This window comes from Silene latifolia, chromosome Y (genome assembly GCF_048544455.1).
Source record: "Silene latifolia isolate original U9 population chromosome Y, ASM4854445v1, whole genome shotgun sequence".
NCBI lineage: Eukaryota > Viridiplantae > Streptophyta > Magnoliopsida > Caryophyllales > Caryophyllaceae > Silene > Silene latifolia.
This window is the reverse complement of record NC_133538.1, coordinates 198,790,955-198,813,219: the sequence shown is the minus strand read 5'-3', so window position 1 is coordinate 198,813,219 and position 22,265 is coordinate 198,790,955. Positions and strand designations below refer to the sequence as shown.

General features: G+C 39.3%; 1 protein-coding gene across 1 annotated transcript; it reads left to right on the top strand.

Annotated features, from left to right (window-relative positions):
• Positions 1 to 19,998: 19,998 nt before the first annotated feature.
• On the top strand, positions 19,999 to 21,765 carry LOC141629799 (uncharacterized). Its single transcript, XM_074442742.1, has one exon. It carries the CDS (start codon positions 19,999 to 20,001, stop codon positions 21,763 to 21,765), a length of 1,767 nt encoding a protein of 588 aa, XP_074298843.1.
• The last annotated feature ends 500 nt before the right edge of the window (positions 21,766 to 22,265 follow it).

Here is a 22,265-nt window from a genome sequence, read left to right as displayed (position 1 = left end):
GCCGACGCATTTAGCTAATTGATTTGGTAAGCCTTGACTTAGACCGGAAGGTTGGAAGGGGTGAGACCTGCAGTGAACATTAGGATACTTTAGTGAGGGCGGAAGCTAAGCTAATAGTGTTTTAGGGCGAATTGAGATCGGAAGGAGATATTCGTTACCCCTTAGACCGATACAAGTGACCGATCTGTGACCGTAGCTGCAATTATCTGACATTCATTGATGACCCGACAATCCTAGTTCTCTCTCTCTTTTGTTAATCCCTCTTATTCTTTTCTCTTGCTTTAATCTCATTTAGTTTAGTTTAAACAACTCAAACCCCCATCTAGTGACCTTAGACAGACTGAATTGACAAGTAGATAGTAACCGCCTCTCTGTGGAGATCGACTCTACTTACCGCTGACTTTCGTTGGTCGTGATTAGGTATTTATTTTTGGTACCTGACGATGGTATCATAAACCGTTGTTAACGTTTTGAACTCGACAACGGTTATCGTTTGTTATCTTATATTTTTGGCAGTTTGAATGGGAGGGAAAAGATGTCAACGATTATTTATCTAAATAAAACTGTTGTCAAATAATTGTTTGCTACAGGTTGTTTTTAACCGTTATCATTTTTAATTATTTTTTAAAAAAAAATTGATTTTAGCTTGTTCTAGCAGCTGTTGAAATGCTATTTTTTCAAAGTTTGTTAGCATTTGTATTCTTTGAATGCTATTTTTCACTGCTTTGAAAATAGCATTCCAAAGAGTCGTGCACGCAAAAATTCAATCCTGCATCAAAATATTACACCCCGTGATCAATTAAACCCAATTTCAAAACAGTACAAATAGGATGATCAAAAGCCAAAACACAACTTCCTCAACAAAACAAAAGAAGCCAATACACAATGGCTCTCTATACACACACACACACACACACACACACACACACACACACACACACACACACACACACACACACACACACACACACACACACACACACACACACACACACACACACACACACACACACACACACACACACACACACACACACACACACACACACACACACACACACACACACACACACACACACACACACACACACACACACACACACACACACACACACACACACGTACATAAAGCATGAGCAAACTATTTGAGACTCCGCTAATGAAACAACATAACTGGCCCACATATTTCTCATCTGGTTGATATCCTCTAGCGAATATTATGGGGCTTTGTTGAGTATTAGTGGAAACTACAATTCAAAATATACATAATTAAAATAGATATAATGCATGGAAGTATACAGAATTGAACTCAATTTGCGTCTGAAATAGTTTTTAAATCACACTAACCCGTATCGGAATGGTAGAAAGTTTTCCGTTTATAACCTTCCACATGGACTGACAAACGTAAAATGCGCATTGTTTGTCATCTGGTGCTTTAGGAGACTATTATAAAAAATCACAAACAAATCAGCTGAATTAGATAGTCAACCTCTCTCACAAACATTAATTAAATGATACGAGTAATTATTAAGAATACACTTACTAATGGCGTGATAAAATTGGGAACAGTGTTGCTTTCATATTTCCCAAGCAGACATAATCTTTTTTTTGCATCAAAAACACTAATTAATAAATATACACACATGCCATTTTTATTTGCATATATATGGCTCAAGTCATACAATAACAAATGACATTATTGAAGGTTGTAAACTTACTCAGTTATCATCCTTACACAACTGTCTGAGAGTAACGCCTTCGCGAGAGTCAATCCAGTACACTGTTTTTGTTTCCACTTGGATTGGCAGTAGCACACAATGCTTCCTATTCAATTTGAGACATTGAACTTTTAGTTCATTTACACGCATTTACGCATGTTAATAATAAATTTATAGAACCGTGATTCATTAAAATAATCACGTACTATACATACATATTCTCATTGTAGAGGGCAAGCCATAGTTTTTTGGATGACATCAACCGACGAGCGATACTATTGATTTGTTCTTCGTATGAAATTATGTGCACAGAGAACGCCTTAGGACTTAAGAATCCGTAGGTATGAATTGGGACCTTCAACTCGGCGAACTGATTATTGAGGTATCTATTACGCCACATGGAACGAAGATTGTTAATATAATTAATAATTTAAACAAACATCATTATTCGTAAATGGAAATGACTAAATAGTTTTATTAATAAAACTTACTTCTTCCAAATCAAAATGTGAACAGCATCTAAATAGTCATGGTCGACAAATTTCATCAGTTGTTTCGGGTCCAGTATGGCTATATCAGCTGCGCCCATAATTTCCTTTTCAATGTTAATCATGACTACATCCCCTGTAGGTGACCTCTTTACAGCCAGGTTGTGCAAAGCCTTCAGCGAAGCAGTTTTCAGTTTTTTCTTATATTCACACGATTCATAATAAGAACCATAAGCAGACTTGACTGCAACAACTTTCATTGACGTAGTAGTAATTGCTTTAGCTGCCATCATGGCTTTGCTTAACTTCTGCAAATGTAAAGATTAAAGTACTTACGATATGTTAATATTCGTACCCTAATATATTTAAAAAACAAGTAATAATTAACGTCTGCATATAGGTACCTCGGGGATGACAACATTGATGAGGTTGTCAGGCCATTGCACATAAGAGCTTAGGGCTTCTTTCAAATAAGTGACCTCCTCATTAGGAAATGGTACTTATACTTCCCCATACTCGTCTTTATATAATTGGGACACTTTCACTATCCTGCAATTGTGGCGAAGGGGTATACCATGAACCTTAACTTGCTGAAGCCGGTCGTAATTGAACACATATCCCCTATCAACAGCAACTTTCTATTTCCCCTGTAAATAGGACTGACGACAAGCCACCTTGCAATCCCCCTTCACGTCAGCTTTAATCAATTAGTACACACATTCACTACCTTTAATAAAGTTCATAAGTAAAAAACGTGTATGATATGAATAATTATAAACTAGCAGCTATTACCTTTTTCGGTGTTGAGAAGAACATCTGATCATCAACTACCTCCACTTCATCCTGTGTCACGGCCTTCCTGGCATCCTCTACCTCTTCAACTGCCTGATATCAATCCTCGGCTCCCACCTCAGTCTCTTTCGCCATTTCCTTCTCCCTTGCTATGTCATCTTCGGCTTCCTTCTGTACATTAACACTTGTCCATATAACACGTACTGATTTTTCAAATCATATAACACACTGTATATAAGACATAAATATTATTACCTCTTTTTCCTCCTCCCCCTCCTCCTCCTCCTCCTATGCTTCCTTTATGACTCATTGAACCATATCCAACTCTTTTTCTGATGGCTTTTCCCCAGTTTCCAACATTCTCACCATCAACCTGGCTATTTTCCGTAGTTGTGTAGTAGAAATTAATGGCAGCATGTATAGTTATAAATTACGTTAGTTGAAATACAGTATTTATATGTATACCTTCTTGGAATCATCACCACTCATCATCCTTCGAGTAGTTTTCCCAAAATACTTAGTGATACTAACATGCATCGATACCCCTCCCACACGACCTGGATGCTTTGCTTTGCCGATTGCCCTAGCAATAACGTCATCACGTCCTTCAGGCTTTCATTTTCCTTCATGTACCTCCTTCTCACAGATCCTCTACATACACATAAAACTATTAAGCAACTCACAATTATATAACTCCGACCACCAGTGGTAGGAGTGACATATTTATTCAAACTTACAATTTTCTCTTTGATGTCCTTATCATATTCAGTTTCCGTCTTTCCATTCTTAGGAGTGTGATCTTCCACCCAAGCGTCGTGACGACTTAATTTTCCAAGCTTTGCCTACAATTCATTCATCACATTGATATCCTCTCAAAATATGTATGATTAATATGAACATATATAACATCCGACTAAAACACCTAATAGTCTAATACTATAAGAATTATGTACTTACAAGTTTCTTTTTCATCTCCCCGGTTTCCTTGTTGAACAAGTGGTTCTCAGCAATCTTTAACTTCCAAGATCTGAGGGCTTCCCCTGTCTTTTTTTTTAGGTACTTATCATACATTTCGGGGACAACGTAAGCTAACTGCATATATGATGAGCATAGTTGGTACAAGTGTTTATGCTAATACACATATCAAGTAGTAACTTAATTTCAGCTAAAATATTTATTATTGTATATACATACCTTTATTTTATTTATTAGCATGGTGTTCCGTGTTTTATTCAGTTCACTGATACGCGGCGTACCGAGAGGCACATACTGTCTTACACAACAACCAATCCAACTCGGAAAATACCCGGCATTCTCACCATATGGCAGCTCCGTATATTTATCCCACTGTAAAGGATTAGGTATCTTTGAATTTATTGCTTCTAGGGAAACCCTGTGGTACATTCGACCCGCTGTGTGTTGCAAATTATTCTCATCACCTGAGTCGTCGCCTGACGTATTTCCATCGTTTCTTTTCCGCTTTTCGACCATATCTAAAGCAGAAATTAATAAACAAATAATAACAATGCATACTTTTAATAACAAACAAATCTTTAGAGATGAGGGTTTATTACTTCTTTAAAGAGGAGAATCCGGATTGATCTGGCGGCGGCAATGGCGATGATGACGATGACTGTGACGGCGATGGGGTAGACTGGTGGTTGAGGGGAAGCTCAGTGTTTAAGGATATTATGTGGGGGAGGGAAAGCTCAGAGAATATATGTGTGAATAATACAACAATTGCAAGATCTTGTTTATTGGAAAGTAATAAACACGATATAAGAAAAACCGTTATATTTTGTTTCCAAACAGACTACGGTTTTGTTTGAAACCGTAATTGATTAGTACTATCTACAACGAGTTAAAAATAACCGTTGTCTGTAATATTTTCATTTTGTTTGATTTTACCGCCAAGAAATAAAGCATCATTTTTATATACATAACAACGGTCTGAACCGTTATAACTATACACGTCCAAAACAACGGTTTAGGTATAACCGTTTTACTTTATATTTCATTTTGTTTGATTTTACAGCCAAGAAATAAAACATCATTTTTATATAGATAACAACGGCCTGAACTATTATAACTGTGCACGTCCTAAACAACGGTTTAGGTATAACCGTTTTATTTAATAATTCATTTTGTTTGATACGATTTTTCCCTAACTCGCCCGCTGCAACAGCAGAAAAAGTTTACAACAGCAGTTTGATATATAACAGCAAGACAATAATTACACATGACGTAAGATATCTTGATTGGATTGCTGATATTTTCACGGCTGCCGGGAATGTTTTTTGGATTTGCTAGTCTCTTCATTAACCCAAATACCTTCCTCATGATCATCCCGTGTATATATGTTTGGAATGTTAACATTTTCAACATCATTACCAAATTGCGATTTAGCACTGTGATCAAGTCCTTCAAATTCGACGTCTTCATCATCTAGAATTCGGCGAGGGCAAGATAGAACAACTAACCACTTCTTATTCATAGGATCGGTAACATAAAACACTTGTTTTGCTTGTGAAGCTAATATAAAAGGATCGTCCTTGTTTCCAACCTTGTCAAAATTTACCAATGTGAATCCTAAATCATCCTTTCTAACACCATTGTTGTTGTCAACCCACTTGCACCTAAATAGAGGTATCTCAAAATCCATGTAGTCTAAAACCAATATCTCTTGAATAACTCCATAATATTGCATTGTACCCAAAATAGGATTTTTTTCCTTTAAACTAGCAAAGTATATTGCCTTAGAATCTATGAAAACTCCACTGTTTTGCATTGTGCTCGCCTCATCTTGAATGCGGGTGTAGAAAGTGTACGCATTGATCGCATACCCGCTATAAAAATTTGCACGAGCATCAGGACCGAAAGCATGATTTCGTAGGCTGGTTGAGCAATCATTAATTGGGTTGTCATCATCGTAAATAGTATCCTTAAACCAGTCACTAAATTGCCTGTAATTCTCATTTGCATACCATCTTTAGTTCTTATGAGGGTGTTTTCGCTTAAGGTAACTCTAGTGTTCCATACTGTAAGGCTGAACATGATCATCGTTAAATAGAACGTATGTATGAGCTCTATGTCGCATGTCAGATGACATATCCTTGGAAACACGACCCCTTACACCTTTTCCATTCATCCAGTCACTATGATGATTCGTAGGAGCTCCAATTAAATCATCCAAGGAGAGGTACGCGTAACAATACGAAAGAGCTTCATCGATAATTGCTCGCTCAGCAATACACCCCTCTGGACTATACCTATTAGATGTGTAATCCTTGTAAACTTTCATCAATCGTTCGAATGGGTACTGATATCTCAAATACACTGGCCCGAGATACAAAACCTCTTGGACTAGGTGGACAGTCAAATGAACCATGATAGTGAAAAATGAGGGAGGAAAATACATTTCAAACTGACAAAGACTGGTGACGAGGATCTCCTGCAAAGTTTCCGCTTCATCGGGATCAATGACTTTAGTGTTGATTGATTTAAAGAAATAGAAAAATCTAATTATAGCATGTCGAATCTTTGGTGGTAGAATGGAACGAACGGCCACAACTAGTAGTTGTTGCATCAATGTATGATAGTCATGTGATTTTAAACTAGTAAGTTTAAGGTCCTGCAACGAAACAAGGCTTCTAACATTAGACGAATAGCCCTCTGGCACCTTAATACCATGCAAGCATTCGCAAAACTCTTTTTTCTCCTTTTTTGAAAGAGTATGAGCTGCAGGCGGCAAAAAAGTCTGATTTCCTTTTGTTTTAGCTGCCAGCTCGGGCCTAACACCCATCTCAACCATATCATCCCTAACTGCCTTGTTGTCTTTTGTCCTACCCGGAACATTCTGCAGAGTATTGATTATATTATCATAAACGTTCTTTTCAATTTGCATAAAATCTAGGCAATGTCTAACCGGTAGGTCACGCTAGTACGGAAGTTTAGTAAAAAATATGGTTTTTTTTATAACCATGAGTAGACAACTTAGGTCCCTTCTTCCTATATCTAATCTCAATATCTTTCACTTTCTCATACACTTCATGACCATTCAAAATATGAGGACTCCCATGTTGCTCAGGACACCTATTAAACGCCTTGTGAGCTTACGATAATGATGATCAAGGCATAACCATCGACGATTTCCCCTGTACACATGCTTGCGAGAATGCTTCAAATATTCTGATTCAACATCCCCCCTAAACAATGGGCAAGCCTCTTTCCCATTAATAGTATGTCCAGAAAGATCGTCATACGCCGGAAAGTCAGTTATTGTACACAATAACATAGCTCTCAGATTGAAACTTTTCTTCTTATAACCATCAAACACTGGTATCCCTCTTTCCCACAGAATCTTCAGATCATCTAGAAGTGGTTCCAAACACACATCTATGTCATTTACAGGTTGTCGAGGGCCAGATATCAACAAAGACAACATCAGATACTTCCGTTTCATGCAAACCCATGGGGGCAAATTATAGATGGCCAACACAACTGGCCAAGTACTGTGTTGGGTACTCATGTTTCCATGAGGGTTCATTCCATCTGTGGAGAGCACTAGACGCAAGTTCCTTGCTTCTTTGGCGAAGTCAGGATATTTAGCGTCAAACTCTTTCCATTGTTGACCATCCGCTGTGTGTCTTAACTTTCCATCTTCAATCCTTCCACTATTATGCCAAGTAAACATTCTTGCATCTTCTTCATTCAAATAAATCCTTATGAATCTTGGTATTATTGGAAAATACCATAACACCTTAGCTGGGATCCCTTCCTTAGTCTTATAACGCCATACAGAGCAGCGCGGACAATATGATAATTTCTCATAATCTTTACGGTACAATATGCAGTCATTGGGAAAAGCATGTATTTTCTCATATTCCATGCCCAATTCTCTAATCAATTTTTTAGCCTCATATGTCCGACTTGGAAGAACATTACCGTCATGAAGCATATCACATAACAAAGCTAAAAGATTCATAAAACTCTTATCACTCCACCCATTTGCCCCCTTCAAGTTATATAACTTTACCACCGCGGACAATTTGGTATACTTCTTACAACCAGTAAATAAAGACATTTCAGATTGACTCAAATTCTCAAATAAATCATCAGCATTTATTTCCCCATCACTGGTAGCTTCAAAATCATCGAATCCATCATCTTCAGCAAACTTCTCACCTAAAACAACTTCAAGTGTAGGTGAACGATTGTTTACATACACATCATATGCCCCATCCCCTATATCTAAACCAACAGCTTCAGGTGTATGATTATTTACCTCTACATCAGATTCCTCATCCTCATCCTCTAATTCTCCATGAAAAATCCAACGCCTATAATCTTTACTGAAACTATTCTTTTCTAAGTGTATTTTGACATCTGGGATAGGCAAATCCCTAATATTACCACATCTATTACAAGGACAGGGGATTGATGAGTGGAGATGAAAATTTTCACTAACGAAATTGTAAAATTCAGCAATTCCATCATTATAAATGGGATCACCAATTTCACCATCAATCATTCAAGTACGACCCATATATAAGCCAGTAGCTATGAAAATGAGATTGCCTTTTTTAAGCTATAAAGATTAATGACGGCGACGACGACAAAGATGACTTGTTCACCATCAATCATTCTATTATTAATACCTTTGAAATTTCATTTATTTTTAGAGTTGCATAATCTAAGACGGTTCTTATAAGTACCGTTATAATTGTGCATGCATGCATGAGGTGAATAATGGTCAAACAACCAATAATGATTGGGCATGCATTGGTAAACTAAAATCACAAACTTTTTAGTTTTCATAGTGGATCTGTTTTTACAACGGTTTTAAGAAACATTGTTGTTAATTGGTGTAATATGACAACGGCTTTAAAACAACCGTTGTTGATATATGTAATATGATAACGGCTTAACAAAAAACCGTTATCATTTTGTCTTATTATTATTATTATAACGATTTCAATTCTTATATCTTATTATGCCGTTTCCATTCTTTTTTATTATTATAAGTAGAAAGTTAGTCATTATAATATTTTATTTGGTGGATTGCCTTTGAGTGTAAGGACTTAATTAAAATGCAACAAATAACATAAATAAATAAACTTTAATTCAAATAACCACCATAATCAAAATACAACTCATAATGTCAGATAATAATTAAAGACTTAATTAGAATCTGATGAAGAATTAAGATAGTCTTCATGCCCAATTTCGGCATAGATCAAGTCGTAGATCGACTCTTCATCATCAGCGGGCAGCGCAGGTGGAATGGCCTGTTTCTCCCATGATATAGGCACGGTGGCAGGAATGTGATGCCTCATGTAATGTGTCAGCAGATGATGATCAACATGGGTCGCAACCCATAGATAAGGGCCCATTTGTCTATCATCCGAATAGAAGTCCTCTTTCCCCGCATCTTTCCCCGCAAATCTAGCCCCTAATGTACTTGCCTGACGAAAACTATCATGGCAGTTGGCTTCGTCAAACTCGATAAAAGCGAAGCCTACAAAACCTTGCTTGTTTGTAGACACAAGGTACACTTTTTTAACCGTAGTGAAACCGGAGTCATGAAGCATTTGCGTCAACCTCCCAAAATTAGGGTTTAAACCCTTTCCATTCCCATCATAACGACCGGGAGATTATGGAGAATGCAAGTAAAAGGTTGTGCGTAACGATAGCGTGATTGTAGCTCCGATACACCAGCCATATTTTTTTTACAAAGAAATTAAAGAGTAAATGTTTGATAATTTAGATTTTGACCTAAAACATTATGAAGAGATATTTATAGAATTATTTTGGTCAAATTGAATATTATTGGTCAAATTGAATATTTATTAAAGTTCTTATAAAGTTTTGCATGCATTGGTCAAACTGAGAAATCTAATCAAATAGTGACAACGGTTGAATTGAAAAACCGTTCTTTCATAATTGAAAATGATAACGGTTACAAGAAACCCGTATCTACAACATAACAACGGGTACCACAAACCGTTGGTGGTGCTAATTTAGTAACGGTTTTTGAAATGTCGTTTTCTTAAACTGGTAACGGTTGTCTAACAACCGTTGATAAGAGAGATTTTATAACGAGCTTTTGGAAACCGTTAAACGTTTTTGATAACAATTTGTTAAGTAGCCGTTGTCACATTATAATAACAACGGTTTTCGTGGAAAACCGTTATTCTCATTATCGCGATCTAGGTTTCCGCCAATATTTGGAAAACGGTAATTTAAGTGTCGTTATTAAAAGCATTAAACCGTTGTGATACGCTTATTATTGATTGCCAGATTTGGCGTAGTGTTGAGGAGGAAGATAAGGCGTTATTACTCCTCAATTCTCTCCCGGACACATATGAGACTTATGTGGATACTATTTTGTGCGGTAAAGACACCGGCCATCACGGTGGAGCAAGCACAAACAACTTTATTGTCCTTTGACGCGAGAAAGAAGGAAAAGGCTGGGGTACGGAGTGACAATACGGGTACAATTGCAGTTGCTCGAGATGGGAGAGGTCGATCATTTAACGAGAGGATGGATCGAAGCATGGCAGTTCTCGATCCAGGAACGCTTATAGGAACAATAATGTGAAGTGTTTCAAGTGTGGTGACCTCGGGCATATTAGGTGATTCTGTCCTAAAAAATGCGGGAATAAAGAAATCAAAGGCGACACCAACTTGGTTGCCGGTGAAGGAAGTAGTGGTTGTTTCCTTACCGATGATAGTGACATATTTGCGGTCACAGATGTGAACGACGTGTCTTCCAAGGAAGAATGGATATTAGATTCTGGTTGTGTCAACCATGTTTGCACCCGGAAAGATAATTTTGATAAGCTCAAAGAAGGCATGGCTAGGAAGTTGAGTTTGGCTAATAACTCAACTGTTAATGTCATGGGTGTTGGGGTGGTAAAAATCAAATTGTCAAATGGGGTGGTGCACACTTTGGACAAGGTTGCCTATGTTCCAAAGTTGCGGCAAAATTTAATTTCACTTAGTCAACTGTACTCCGAAGGTTATGGGTATAAAACTCATGGGGGAGTAATGAAAGTGACAAAGGGTTCTATGGTCCTCGTGAAGGGGGAGCTACGTCGTGGTTTATACTGTCTGGATGGATATGCAATGAAAACGTCATAGGATAGCTGGAAACGGAAAAGTCATGCACGTTTTTCGTTCGCGGAAGAGGCGACAAAGGTAGATTGTTTTCAGGTTACAGACGGGCGCAAAGGTAAAATTCCTGCTGGTAAAAAGGTGGAGAGCAAGAGGTTTCTCTCCGGAGTCGAGTAACGTCATTGACTGGGTTTAGGCTGTACACGATGCATTGGCCGTGATATTGAGTTAGGGGTGGGGACCGGATACTAACTCGGGTGTGCAACTGGTAATTTCAAAAGGCCAATGGTTGATTCCTCAGTGGTTGTCCCTTGTGTTGGAGGGGGAGATTTGTTGTGTAACACCCAATTGTCCAACACAAGTTTTGTTTAATGTTACAAGAGGTTACATGTACATACATTATAAAGTTACAATGTACATGGTGGAGTTTAATGAATATATTTGATTCATTGTATTAGCTATGGACAAGGGGGACTAATGTCTTTATGAAGATGTTTGTACATGGAATTTTTTCCATAGGTTTTCCTATATAAAGGATGGTTTTCATTTGAAAACAACACAACAATATCTCACAACAAATATCAAACAAGGTGACTTAGCTTGGTAAATAGCAAGTAGGAGTTTGAGGGTGAGAGGCGGGATAACAGGGTGATAATAAAATAATTTAGGAGGTTACTCTAGGGGTGATATTAGTGGCATTTGATAATATTACTGGAGGTCTAGAGGTTGTTATCTTATTTTATTGCGGGTTTCGAATTGGTATTTAATTGGAGACGGTTACATTGTACTGGTACTATTTTTATAGTGAATTTTAGTCGATTTGGCTAGTCGGTTTTACTTCCGTTTTGGAAGGTTTTGCCCTGGGTTTGACCCTAAATATTGTCTCATCTTATTATTGCTTATATTTAATTACTTTTAAGATTTACTTGTCGGTTGGTTGTTTCCGTTGCGCGTGGGAGATTGACGCTAATTTCCCAACAGTTAGCTCCACTGCAAATCATCATATACTGAAAGCTGATCATTTCACATATTAACACTTACTTGAATTTCTATAAGATTTTGCAACCTGCAATTGTTCGTAAAAGGAGATAAATAAACACATAAACACACAAAAAATCAGGTTCTGCCAAGTATTGAAAATAACGTTAAGGAAAGATTGACAAGGCCATGAGAGCCAACCAATTTGGTTTTTTTAGTTAGTACCCTTGTGTCACGGTCCAAACTTTGAGCTGGATCGTGGAGCGCACCCTTGTCTAAAGTCAGGACAAGAATGCTAGCGAGAGCGTCAAGCACAAGTGGTTGTCAAGCACTAGTGCATTCATAATCGGTCTCGGTTTACGTGTGTAGGGATCCGACCATCATTAGTGACCCATTGTGCGGCGCCAAGAAGGTCGGGGTTTGCTTCAAGAAATCCATTCTGAGGACGATCTTGAAGTCATCCATCGGGACGCTGGCGAAATCGAGCTTTCTATTCCAATCGCCCATCTTGATCGCTACCTCTCTCGCCACACCCTTAATCGGCTTGGCACTGGAATTGACGACTTTCATGCTACCTCCTTCTCGGTTCAACTTCATCCCAAGTCTCTTCGCCATGTCGGGGGTGACGAAGTTATGGGAGGCCCCCGTATCTATCATGGCTCGAGTGGACTTACCATTAATGCTTAGTTCACGTACATCAGTTCCGTGGACTTGGTCTCGGAGCGCTCGACACCTTTGTCCATTGAACACATCATATGCACTACGCCCATCCGAGCCATTTCCCCTTGCTCACTGGCCTCATCATCATCTGTAATACTCTGTATTTAATAATTATATAATAATAATATTTTAGTGATACAAGTTATGTTGAGACGGAATAATAATGATTATAATAATAATAATACATTATACACGTATTAGACTCCCACCATATATATATATATATATACTCCCTTATCATTTCATTGACCATTTCCACCACACAATTCGAGGGAAATCTTAGAAAGAAAGAAGAGAGAGAAAAAGAGAAGAAAAGGAAGATCGCCTTTTGACCCTCCGCCTCGAGTTCGTAAGGTAAACCGTCTTGTACTAGCCTTTATATTATTTAGTTTATACCATAGACCCGCCTTGACCCAAATTAACCTTAGGACCGCCTTTGACCGTCGTTTGACCACCTTTGAGCACCCAAAAACGGGTTTAACCGAGTTCTATACACATTATAGCTGTGATTATGCGACGATCTTAAGACGAGTTTTTGACCCACCTTTCGTGCTTGTCTTGGGTTGGTTTTGGGTTGGTTGTGTCGAGGGTAGTGAGGAGATTATAGTGGTGGTCTTGGGTAGTGTAATGGGTGGCTGTGGTGGTCGAAAATCGAGTCTAAAAAGTGGTGTACGGGCTGTTTTGGGTCGTGGGGTATTGTTTGTTGTAGTTGTGGTTATTGCTACTGTGGTTATCGTGTGGGTGTTGCTGGGTGGTCACTGGTATCGGCAGGAGGGGGAGCTGTATGTGGCTGGCGGCTAGGTGTCGGTGGTGGTTGGTGCGGTGTGTATGTGTCAAGTGTGTTGTGCTAGCCGTGGGGGAGAGTACTGGCCGTGGACCACCATGGCTGCTGGTGGTGGCCCACGGTGGCAGCAGGTGGTGGAGGTTTAGGTGGTGGTTGTTGCGGTACGGGTGTGAGTGAGTCGGGTTTTATTTATTAAATAATGGGTATGAGTCGGGATGTGGATTTAATTATATTTAACCATATTAAATTATATAATTATAACTTAAGTCGTATTTTATTTAATTAATTGAATTCGTAATTAGATTAGATTAGTTAGTAATTAATTATATTTAATTATTGTATTTAGGTGACGGTTTTATGGAGCGGTATTATTATTATTATTATTATTATTGGATTGCTTATGAAGCTCGTTAAAAGGTAGGTTAATCCTACTCAGTTTCAATATGCATTTGGATGGTTATTTGAGTCGTATTTTAAGTGTCATTGCATTATAACATGAAATTGGTTAAGAGGATTGGATGAGTCGGTAATTGACATATTGTGTGGCATCTTGCATTTGTTGTACTTGTCATGTATATTGGATAACGTGACGGTTGTGACTGTTGGTTGTTGTTGAGGAGACGGGAGACGGTTGGGAGACCATCTTCCGCTTGGGTTGCCTCTTGGAGCTTTCCCATTCCAAGAGGGATATGCACATTAATGACTTGAGTTTGGAGGGACTCGTGTGGTTGAGACACGACGTCTGGCAGGAGATCCGGTTGGCTTTCAGATCCGGTACGTCTTGGCGTGTCCCGGTACCTGTTTGTGGTTATCGGTATGTCTGGGCGTGTCCCGGTACCAGTGTGGTTGACGGTATGCCTGGGCATGTCCCGGTACCAGTGAGGTTGTCGGTATGTCTGGCCGTGTCCCGGTTCTGTGGTGGCAGTTGTTGATATCATGTCATTCATATCATGGTCGTGATGTTGCATGTTCACACACTCGAGTCGTGTCACACTTTATTTATTTGTTGAAACTAACGTTTGTTGTGTCTGTGCATTGTCGTCTATCTCTTTTGGGGTGGCATGTATTGATCCATATTATATCCTTTGGTCATATGGGGAGCAGGTTAAGTACAGGTTGTTTGGATAGTACGCGGGAGACGGGACGAGCTTGATGAGTCACGAGACGAGTGTAGTTGACTAGACGAGTATAGTTGTCATGCGTTTTACTTTTATTCATTTGTTTACTTTTATGTAAATTCAGTAAACATTTATATTAATAAAATGTTCTTTGATTGAAGTTTTGAAACATTACCTCGGGAAACCGAGATGGTAACGCTCCAATTATCTTGGCCGGATAATCAGGGTGTTACAAAGTGGTATCAGAGCGACGATTTTGGAATCTAAAACCAATGAACCAAAAAAAAAATGAACCTAGGAGAGTCTTAGTAAAATGAACCCGACATGAGTACAATAGGAGATCGGTTTTGGATGAGTAGGCGCCCTCATGCCAAAGCTAGTGCATATCGTCTCAGTTGGTCATTACGCGGGTGGTTAGGAGTATGGGAAACGTTATGTGAATCGTGATACGAATGCATATGTGTTATGGCTTTAATGTGTATTTGCATATGGCACGGAATATGATCATTAGTGAAAGTGGTATGCATATATGTGTTTTGTGACTCAAAATAGGTTTATAATATGATAGAATCGTTCATATGAAATATGAAGCATGTGATGAATGGATAAATGGACTCATGTGAGCAATATATCGTAGATATGATTAGTGTTTGTTGATGTGAGGGACGGTAGTCCCAAATCTTGGCATGTTAATATCATATGCGTATTTGAGCTTGCTAGTGTCGTTATTAAAGCATGAATGGTGATGATTGTTGATAGAATAGTTATCATTTTTGGGGGTAATGTGCCAAAGATAGTGAGTGTGAGGCCAAACCCAACCGAGTAGAGTAGTACTTGAGCGAGTTGACCAGTCACTCGACCGAGTGGACAGTTCACTCGACCGAGTGAACCTGTCACTCGACCGAGTGGACAAATTTGAGAAATTGGAAAACTTTTGGAAAGTTTCCACTCGATCGAGTAACCTATCACTAGACCGAGTGGAGTTGCACTCGACCGAGTGCCCTGAGTACTCGGCCGAGTGGCCCTGTTTAGTTGAGATATTCGTGTAAAATTTATTTTTCTACCTTATCTTTTATCTCGAACCTTATAACTTCGGTATCGATTTATCTTAAAATAATCCAAAGTTTTCATACTGTGATTTATTGTTTGAATTACACTTTGCTTCTCCACTTTTCTTTATTCGTCTTCTCAAATTTTGACCGTGTCGCTGAGTTCATCATCTTCATTTTGCAACTTGAAATGGTTTTATATATACACATGTTATTCAAGTTTTTTCAAATAATTACATGACTTGTTCAATTTCATAGTAATGGTTGATTTTCTACATCATTAGAGTGGTCAAAAATCAGATATTTACGATAAATATTTTTTTTCCTCACCATGGATAAGTTTAGAAACTTGTGCTTTTGAGTCGATAACCAAATATTTTATGCTTGTTGTTGGGTTATATTGAACAAGAAAAGCTTAACACTTGTTTTAATCATCTTTTAAACGAATTGTCATAAAAATGAAGATTTCGTTGCATATTTTGCCTAAAATTTTGAATCAAGTGAGGAATATGAACAATTTTGATTTTAACCCAAATATGGTTTAATAGTATTATGAATCTATAATATTATTTTGAAATTTTGTAATAAAAAGGTGTGAATGAAGATTTTTCCGTCTTAAAGGTTGACAAATTTCCCAAAAATGTAGTGAAAAATATAAATTAACTTTGATTTTTCGCTCGTGACGTACTTCGTTTATTCTTTATTATTCTAATCTTCGATTACAACGTTTTATGAAATCGAATATAAGAAATTTTCCGTCTTAATATTTTCTTTTGAAAGTGAATGATACAACTACCCGAATTTTTTTACTTTTATAAGTTATGTTTTATACCAATTGAATCCTATGAAGTGTTATTCCGTATTAAAGATTTCAAGAAATTTGAAACAAATGACTTTTATGTTAAAGTTTTAATATAGCATTTCGCATTTGAGTCAAGTTTGAATAAGAATTGAATTAGAGTGGAGTTTTTAAATTGCATCATTTTTCAAAGTTTATCATATTTCAAATGTGCTATTAGGGCAATTTTAGGTGTCGGCCATGAATTTCCTATCCCCTCCACGTTATTTGATTCCCTATCCTTTTCATATCCATTTGGCTTGTTTTAATTTCCATCATGCTTATCCGTTGAGTTAACCCGGAATATCCGGGCATAGAGATGTGTGTGAGCCCGAAAGAGTGTTTTCTCACCCTAGCCTTAGGCATATGTTTCCGACAAGACGAGTGATTTTGGACATAGTCATCAAGTTTAAGAGTTTGGGAACACTAGGGCGGTGATTATCCCAGGTAATGTTTTGAGTATGGCAAATCAAATAAGATATTTAGCGGTTGTGTGGACTCATAGGTAGTGAAAGCCAATTGAGAACATGTGAGAGTGATCTTATGAGCACGACTCAAGTATTTTAGCCGGCATATGGCTAAATTTGGATTGGTAGAATGATGAAGGAATAATTGAGGAACTGAGGGTAAGGGGGAGAGAGAGAGAGAGAGAGAGAGAGAGAGAGAGAGAGAGAGAGAGAGGGGGGGGAGAGAGAGCGCGATGATATGAGCTGGTAAACGTTGTAGAGAACGTGAAATATGCGTTGAGGGATGGTCTAAATTCGGGATAAATGGTGATAAGATTTAGAGATCTGGAATATGAGAGAGAGAGTACTAGAGCGATAGATGAGTTGGAGATTTTGCAAGTAGTGACCGGACATTCAATAAGGAATTTGTTGTAATTTTGAGTGAATCCGTGTGAGATGACCTAATCATGGAAGAGTTGAGTTTTAGTAATCGAAATATATGAAATTGTGGATTTGGTATCACCAAGTTAGGGTTTTGGTCATGAGAGTAAGAGTGGGGCATTTGATGCTTAAATATTCAGTGTTATGGTTGATAAGCTTGATCATTTGTGATACATAATGTAACCGATAACCTAAGTACATAGGCATGAGAGGTGAAAGTGGTTGTGTCGGACTCCGACCATGAGAGTAGTAGTATAGATTTTGTTTGTAAAATTGCCTCCCAAGCGTTATTGTGAAAAGCCCACGGTGTACATCGTGAATTTTGTTGTAGTGCTTAAGTGAGTGGTTATGTTGTTACTATTCCTTAAGAATGATGAGTAATTAGGCCGTGTCCATGAGATAGTGTAATGTGTTGTGTAGCAATGTGACTAGCATATCGCACTACGGTGCAGCTGTTGATGATGAAATAGTATGTTTGTGTTGGCAGTATGGCTTGGATGTTTTATCTTAAGTGTGTAATATTGATGGCCGTAAAGCCAATAAATGTGTTTGATTCGGTTGTTTAATGGTATATGAGTCACCGTTAGGATTTATTACTGTTTGTGTGATGAAATGGGAAGTTTGGAACTAAGTTGCGAATGAAAACATTCTGCCCCAGGTGACACTCGACCGAGTGTACCATGCACTCGACCAAGTATTATCCTACTCGGCCGAGTGGCCTTCTGAACTCGACCAAGTGGGCTGCTTTGACCCTTGTTTTGTGGATGTTTGACCAAATATTGAGCATGTACCCTCATTTCGCGGTTTATATTAGATGACTTGGGTTGGATGACCATGATTGACCTTACATGGGTAATGTGTGTGTGAATTGTTTACGTTTTACTACGTGGTGTGACGTTTTGTAAAGTAAATGGAAATTGTTGATTCGGCATGGGAGGATTTATGACATTAATGATGTAATAACCTTGTTTGATGACGCGGATATAGACCCAATAGAAGAAGTTGTGCTCAACTTAGAGGACCAAGCAAGACCAAGCCCGAGTAATACATTTTTTATGCACAAAGATTGGATGGGCTCAAATAAAAGAAAGGGAATATGTGCGATTGAGGCTCAAGACCCGCAAGAACCTTGATGCCGTGTGGGAACAAGAGGAATGCCATGTGGGAACAAGAGGAAGAGCTTAAATGTGGCGGCATCAAGGGGGGAGAATCCAATTTTATATTTTTGCATTTTCAAACTAGTTTGAATAAAATTTGACAAAAAAGTCTAGGTTGTGAGTTCTATGTGTTCATTCATCCTAAAACTCACAAATCTACATTTAATGCTTGCTTGGAGGCCAAGGCTTTTGTCCTATATAAAGGACCTAGCCTCCTCATTTGTAAACCATCCAAGAATTAAGAAAACCTTTTAGAGAGAGAAACTTGTGTTTCAATCTTTTTCAAAGAGTCGATGCTTTCGAGTCTTGCCTTGAACTAAGGACGTGCTCCGCAGTTTAAGTTGAATTACTTGACGCGTTTTCGAGTAATTCCCCATTGTTATCGCTATAGGTCTAGTGATAGCAAATATCCCATTGGTTCGATCTCTTCACAAGAAATCAAAGCAAATATCCTTTCATTCTTGCACAACATAAACACAAAAACAAAACAAAAAGACTTCCACTTCGCCAATATCACGCCAAGTGACACGAACTGGTCAGGTTGCACCTAGTGCATTCGGATCTTCCGCCTCACTTGATTTCACAATTAAGTCTTCCGCTCCGTATACGCATCAAGTGGTATCAGAGCTTCGGCTCTTGATCACCCACAAAATAAAGACGGTCCTAAGCAAGTCCAAATCAATTAGTAGTTGAATTTCCAACGCGATTGATATTTAAAGGTTAAACTCAACGAGGTTGTTGGGGTTTAATCGATTGGATCTTGAAGACACGGATTGAACAAAAAAAAAACACAAAAAATCACTGGTCACCATCAAAAAAAAAAAAAAATTCGAAACTTCAAACAACAAGAATCAAAATGAACTTCGACGATCCCAACTTTCTCAAGAATCTTCAAAAGGCTTTAAATAATTTACAAGAGAACGACCCCAAGTGGGTGCCAAGACGAGAACGAGCCGTTGAAGAGTTCAAAATCAGCGAACTACCCGAGTTCACGGGAGGCACGGACCCCGAGGCTTATCTCGAATGGGAGAGACAAATGGATCGGATGTTTGAATTTAAGGATCTCGATGATGAACAATGCTGCAAGTACACCGTTTTATAATTAAGGAATGGGGCTTCATTATGGTATGAAAGCTTTAAGACCAGGAGAGTTCAAGCCGGAAAAGCAAAGATAACATCATGGCACGTGCTTAAACTCAAATTACGGAAAAGATATGTCCCCGCAACAAATAGGCTCACGACCTATCGTAAGATCACCGATCTTACCCAAGGAAGGCTAAGTGTCCTAGAATACATCAACGAATTTGAAAATCTAGCCTTGATGGGAGACTTGGTGGAGGATGAGGACATAAGAATGGCGCGGTTCCTACGCGGTCTAAACCGTAGCATCGCCCACGTCGTCGAGTTGCAAAATTACTCAGATTTCGACACCTTGTGTAGTATATGTCTCAAAGTGGAAGCACAAGGAAAGACGAAGGTGACAACCACCTATGGTGAAAGTAGCCGGAATTGGAAGAATGAGAACAACTCGAGGACAAGCGCAACGGGAAATACCACCGAGCCCAAGACAACTTCCGCCTCCAGTTCTGCTATTAAACCACCCGCCTCAAAAGAAAATAGCTACATGCAGATTCGGTGTTTCAAATGCCAAGGGTTTGGGCATTTCAAAAATGCGTGCCCGAATCAACGGACAATCACACTAAGAGAGGCCGTGGAGTGTCGTGACGAGTTGTTTGAAGAAGAAGAAGAGAGAACCGAGGGCATTTTTAACCTAGAAGGAGAAGAGGAAGAGGCACACGCCGAGAACGCCGAAGATTACGTCGCTCCTAGTTATGATTGTGCTTTGGTTCTCCGAACCTTGCAAGCCCGATCTTCGCCCATTGAAACGGAGCAACGAAGTCAAATTTTTCACACCAAGTGTCAAGTGAAAGACAAATGGTGTAGCTCAATCATTGACGGAGGCAGTTGCACCAACGTCGCCTCGAATGAAATGGTGGAGAAGTTAAAGCTACCCACGACGCCTCACCCAAAGCCGTATGCCCTTCATTGGCTTGATGATGGGAACAAGGTAACAATCACCAAGCAAGTGAGGGTGACACTAACCATGGGATCTTACAACGACGACATCCTATGCGATGTTGTACCAATGGATGCGTGTAATGTCCTATTAGGACGACCTTGGCAGTATGACCGGGATGTGGTACATCGCGGTCGAAGCAACGAATACGAGTTGGTGAGTAAGGGCAAAAGGATTATCTTAAAACCAATGGCACCTGGTGAAGTGCGTTCCATGAGTACCAAGCGTGGGAAGACCGCTAGCATGACCATGCTTGCTAGTGAGAAAGAAGTGGACGAAGCCATTGCCAATGGCAATCAGGTTTACCTGATGGTGGTCAATGAGGCTCCTAGCAATGGAGGCAAGGATGAACGATTAACCTCGCTCTTGGAGGAGTTCAAGGATGTTTTCCCCGAGGAACTACCCGCTGGTTTACCACCTATTCGTGGGATCGAACACCAAATCGACCTCATACTCGGAGCTCCTTTGCCAAACAAAGCCGCCTATCGGTGCAATCCGATGGAGACCAAGGAGTTGCAACGAAAAATCGAGGAGCTAATGGAACGAGGCTATGTGCGCGAGAGCATGAGCCCATGTGCCGTCCTTACGCTACTTGTCCCAAAGAAGGATGGAACGTGGCGAATGTGTATCGATAGTCGAGCCGTGAACAACATCACTATCAAGTATCGGTTTCCAATCCCGAGGCTCAATGACATGCTCGATGAATTACATGGGTCCGAGATCTTCTCTAAAGTTGATTTGAGGAGTGGCTATCACCAAATTCGGATGAGAGAAGAGGACGAGTGGAAAACCGCGTTTAAAACTAAGTATGGATTATACGAGTGGACGGTTATGCCATTCGGCTTGACAAATGCTCCAAGTACCTTTATGCGACTCATGGACGAAATACTCAAGCCTTTCCTAGGCAGATTCGTGGTCGTTTACTTGGACGACATTTTGATCTACAGCCGGAGCAAGGATGATCACTTCAACACCTTCGTAAGGTGTTCAACACACTTCGGGAACAACAACTCTATGGCAAAAAGGAGAAGTGCTTGTTCTTAGTTGAGAGCGTTATCTTTCTTGGCAACAAGGTTTCTAAGGACGGAGTTTCAGTCGATCAATCCAAGATTGAAGCAATCAAGTCATGGCATATTCCCAAGACTGTCACGGAAGTCTGATCCTTTCACGGACTTGCATCGTTCTATCGGAGGTTCATTCGGGATTTTAGCACCATCGCTAGTCCTATCATCGAGTGTACAAAGAAAGGAACTTTCGTATGGACCCCGGCTGCTCAAAAGGCGTTCGAAACAATTATCCAAAATCTTTGTGAGGCACTATTATTGGCACTCCCGGATTTCACCCGACCGTTCGAGGTGGAATGTGACGCAAGCAATGTTGGAATTGGAGCCGTGCTAGTACAAGGAAAGCGGCCCATCGCTTACCTCTCCGACAAACTGAACGGGGCTAGGCTCAATTACTCGATATACGACAAGGAATTCTATGCGATCGTGAGAGCTCTTCAACATTGGAGTCACTATCTTCGGCCGAGTCATTTCATCCTA

Bases quoted from the DNA above. Each gene is read 5' to 3' on its own strand.
- LOC141629799 (XM_074442742.1), top strand. From the start codon at position 19,999: ATGGCGCGGTTCCTACGCGGTCTAAACCGTAGCATCGCCCACGTCGTC.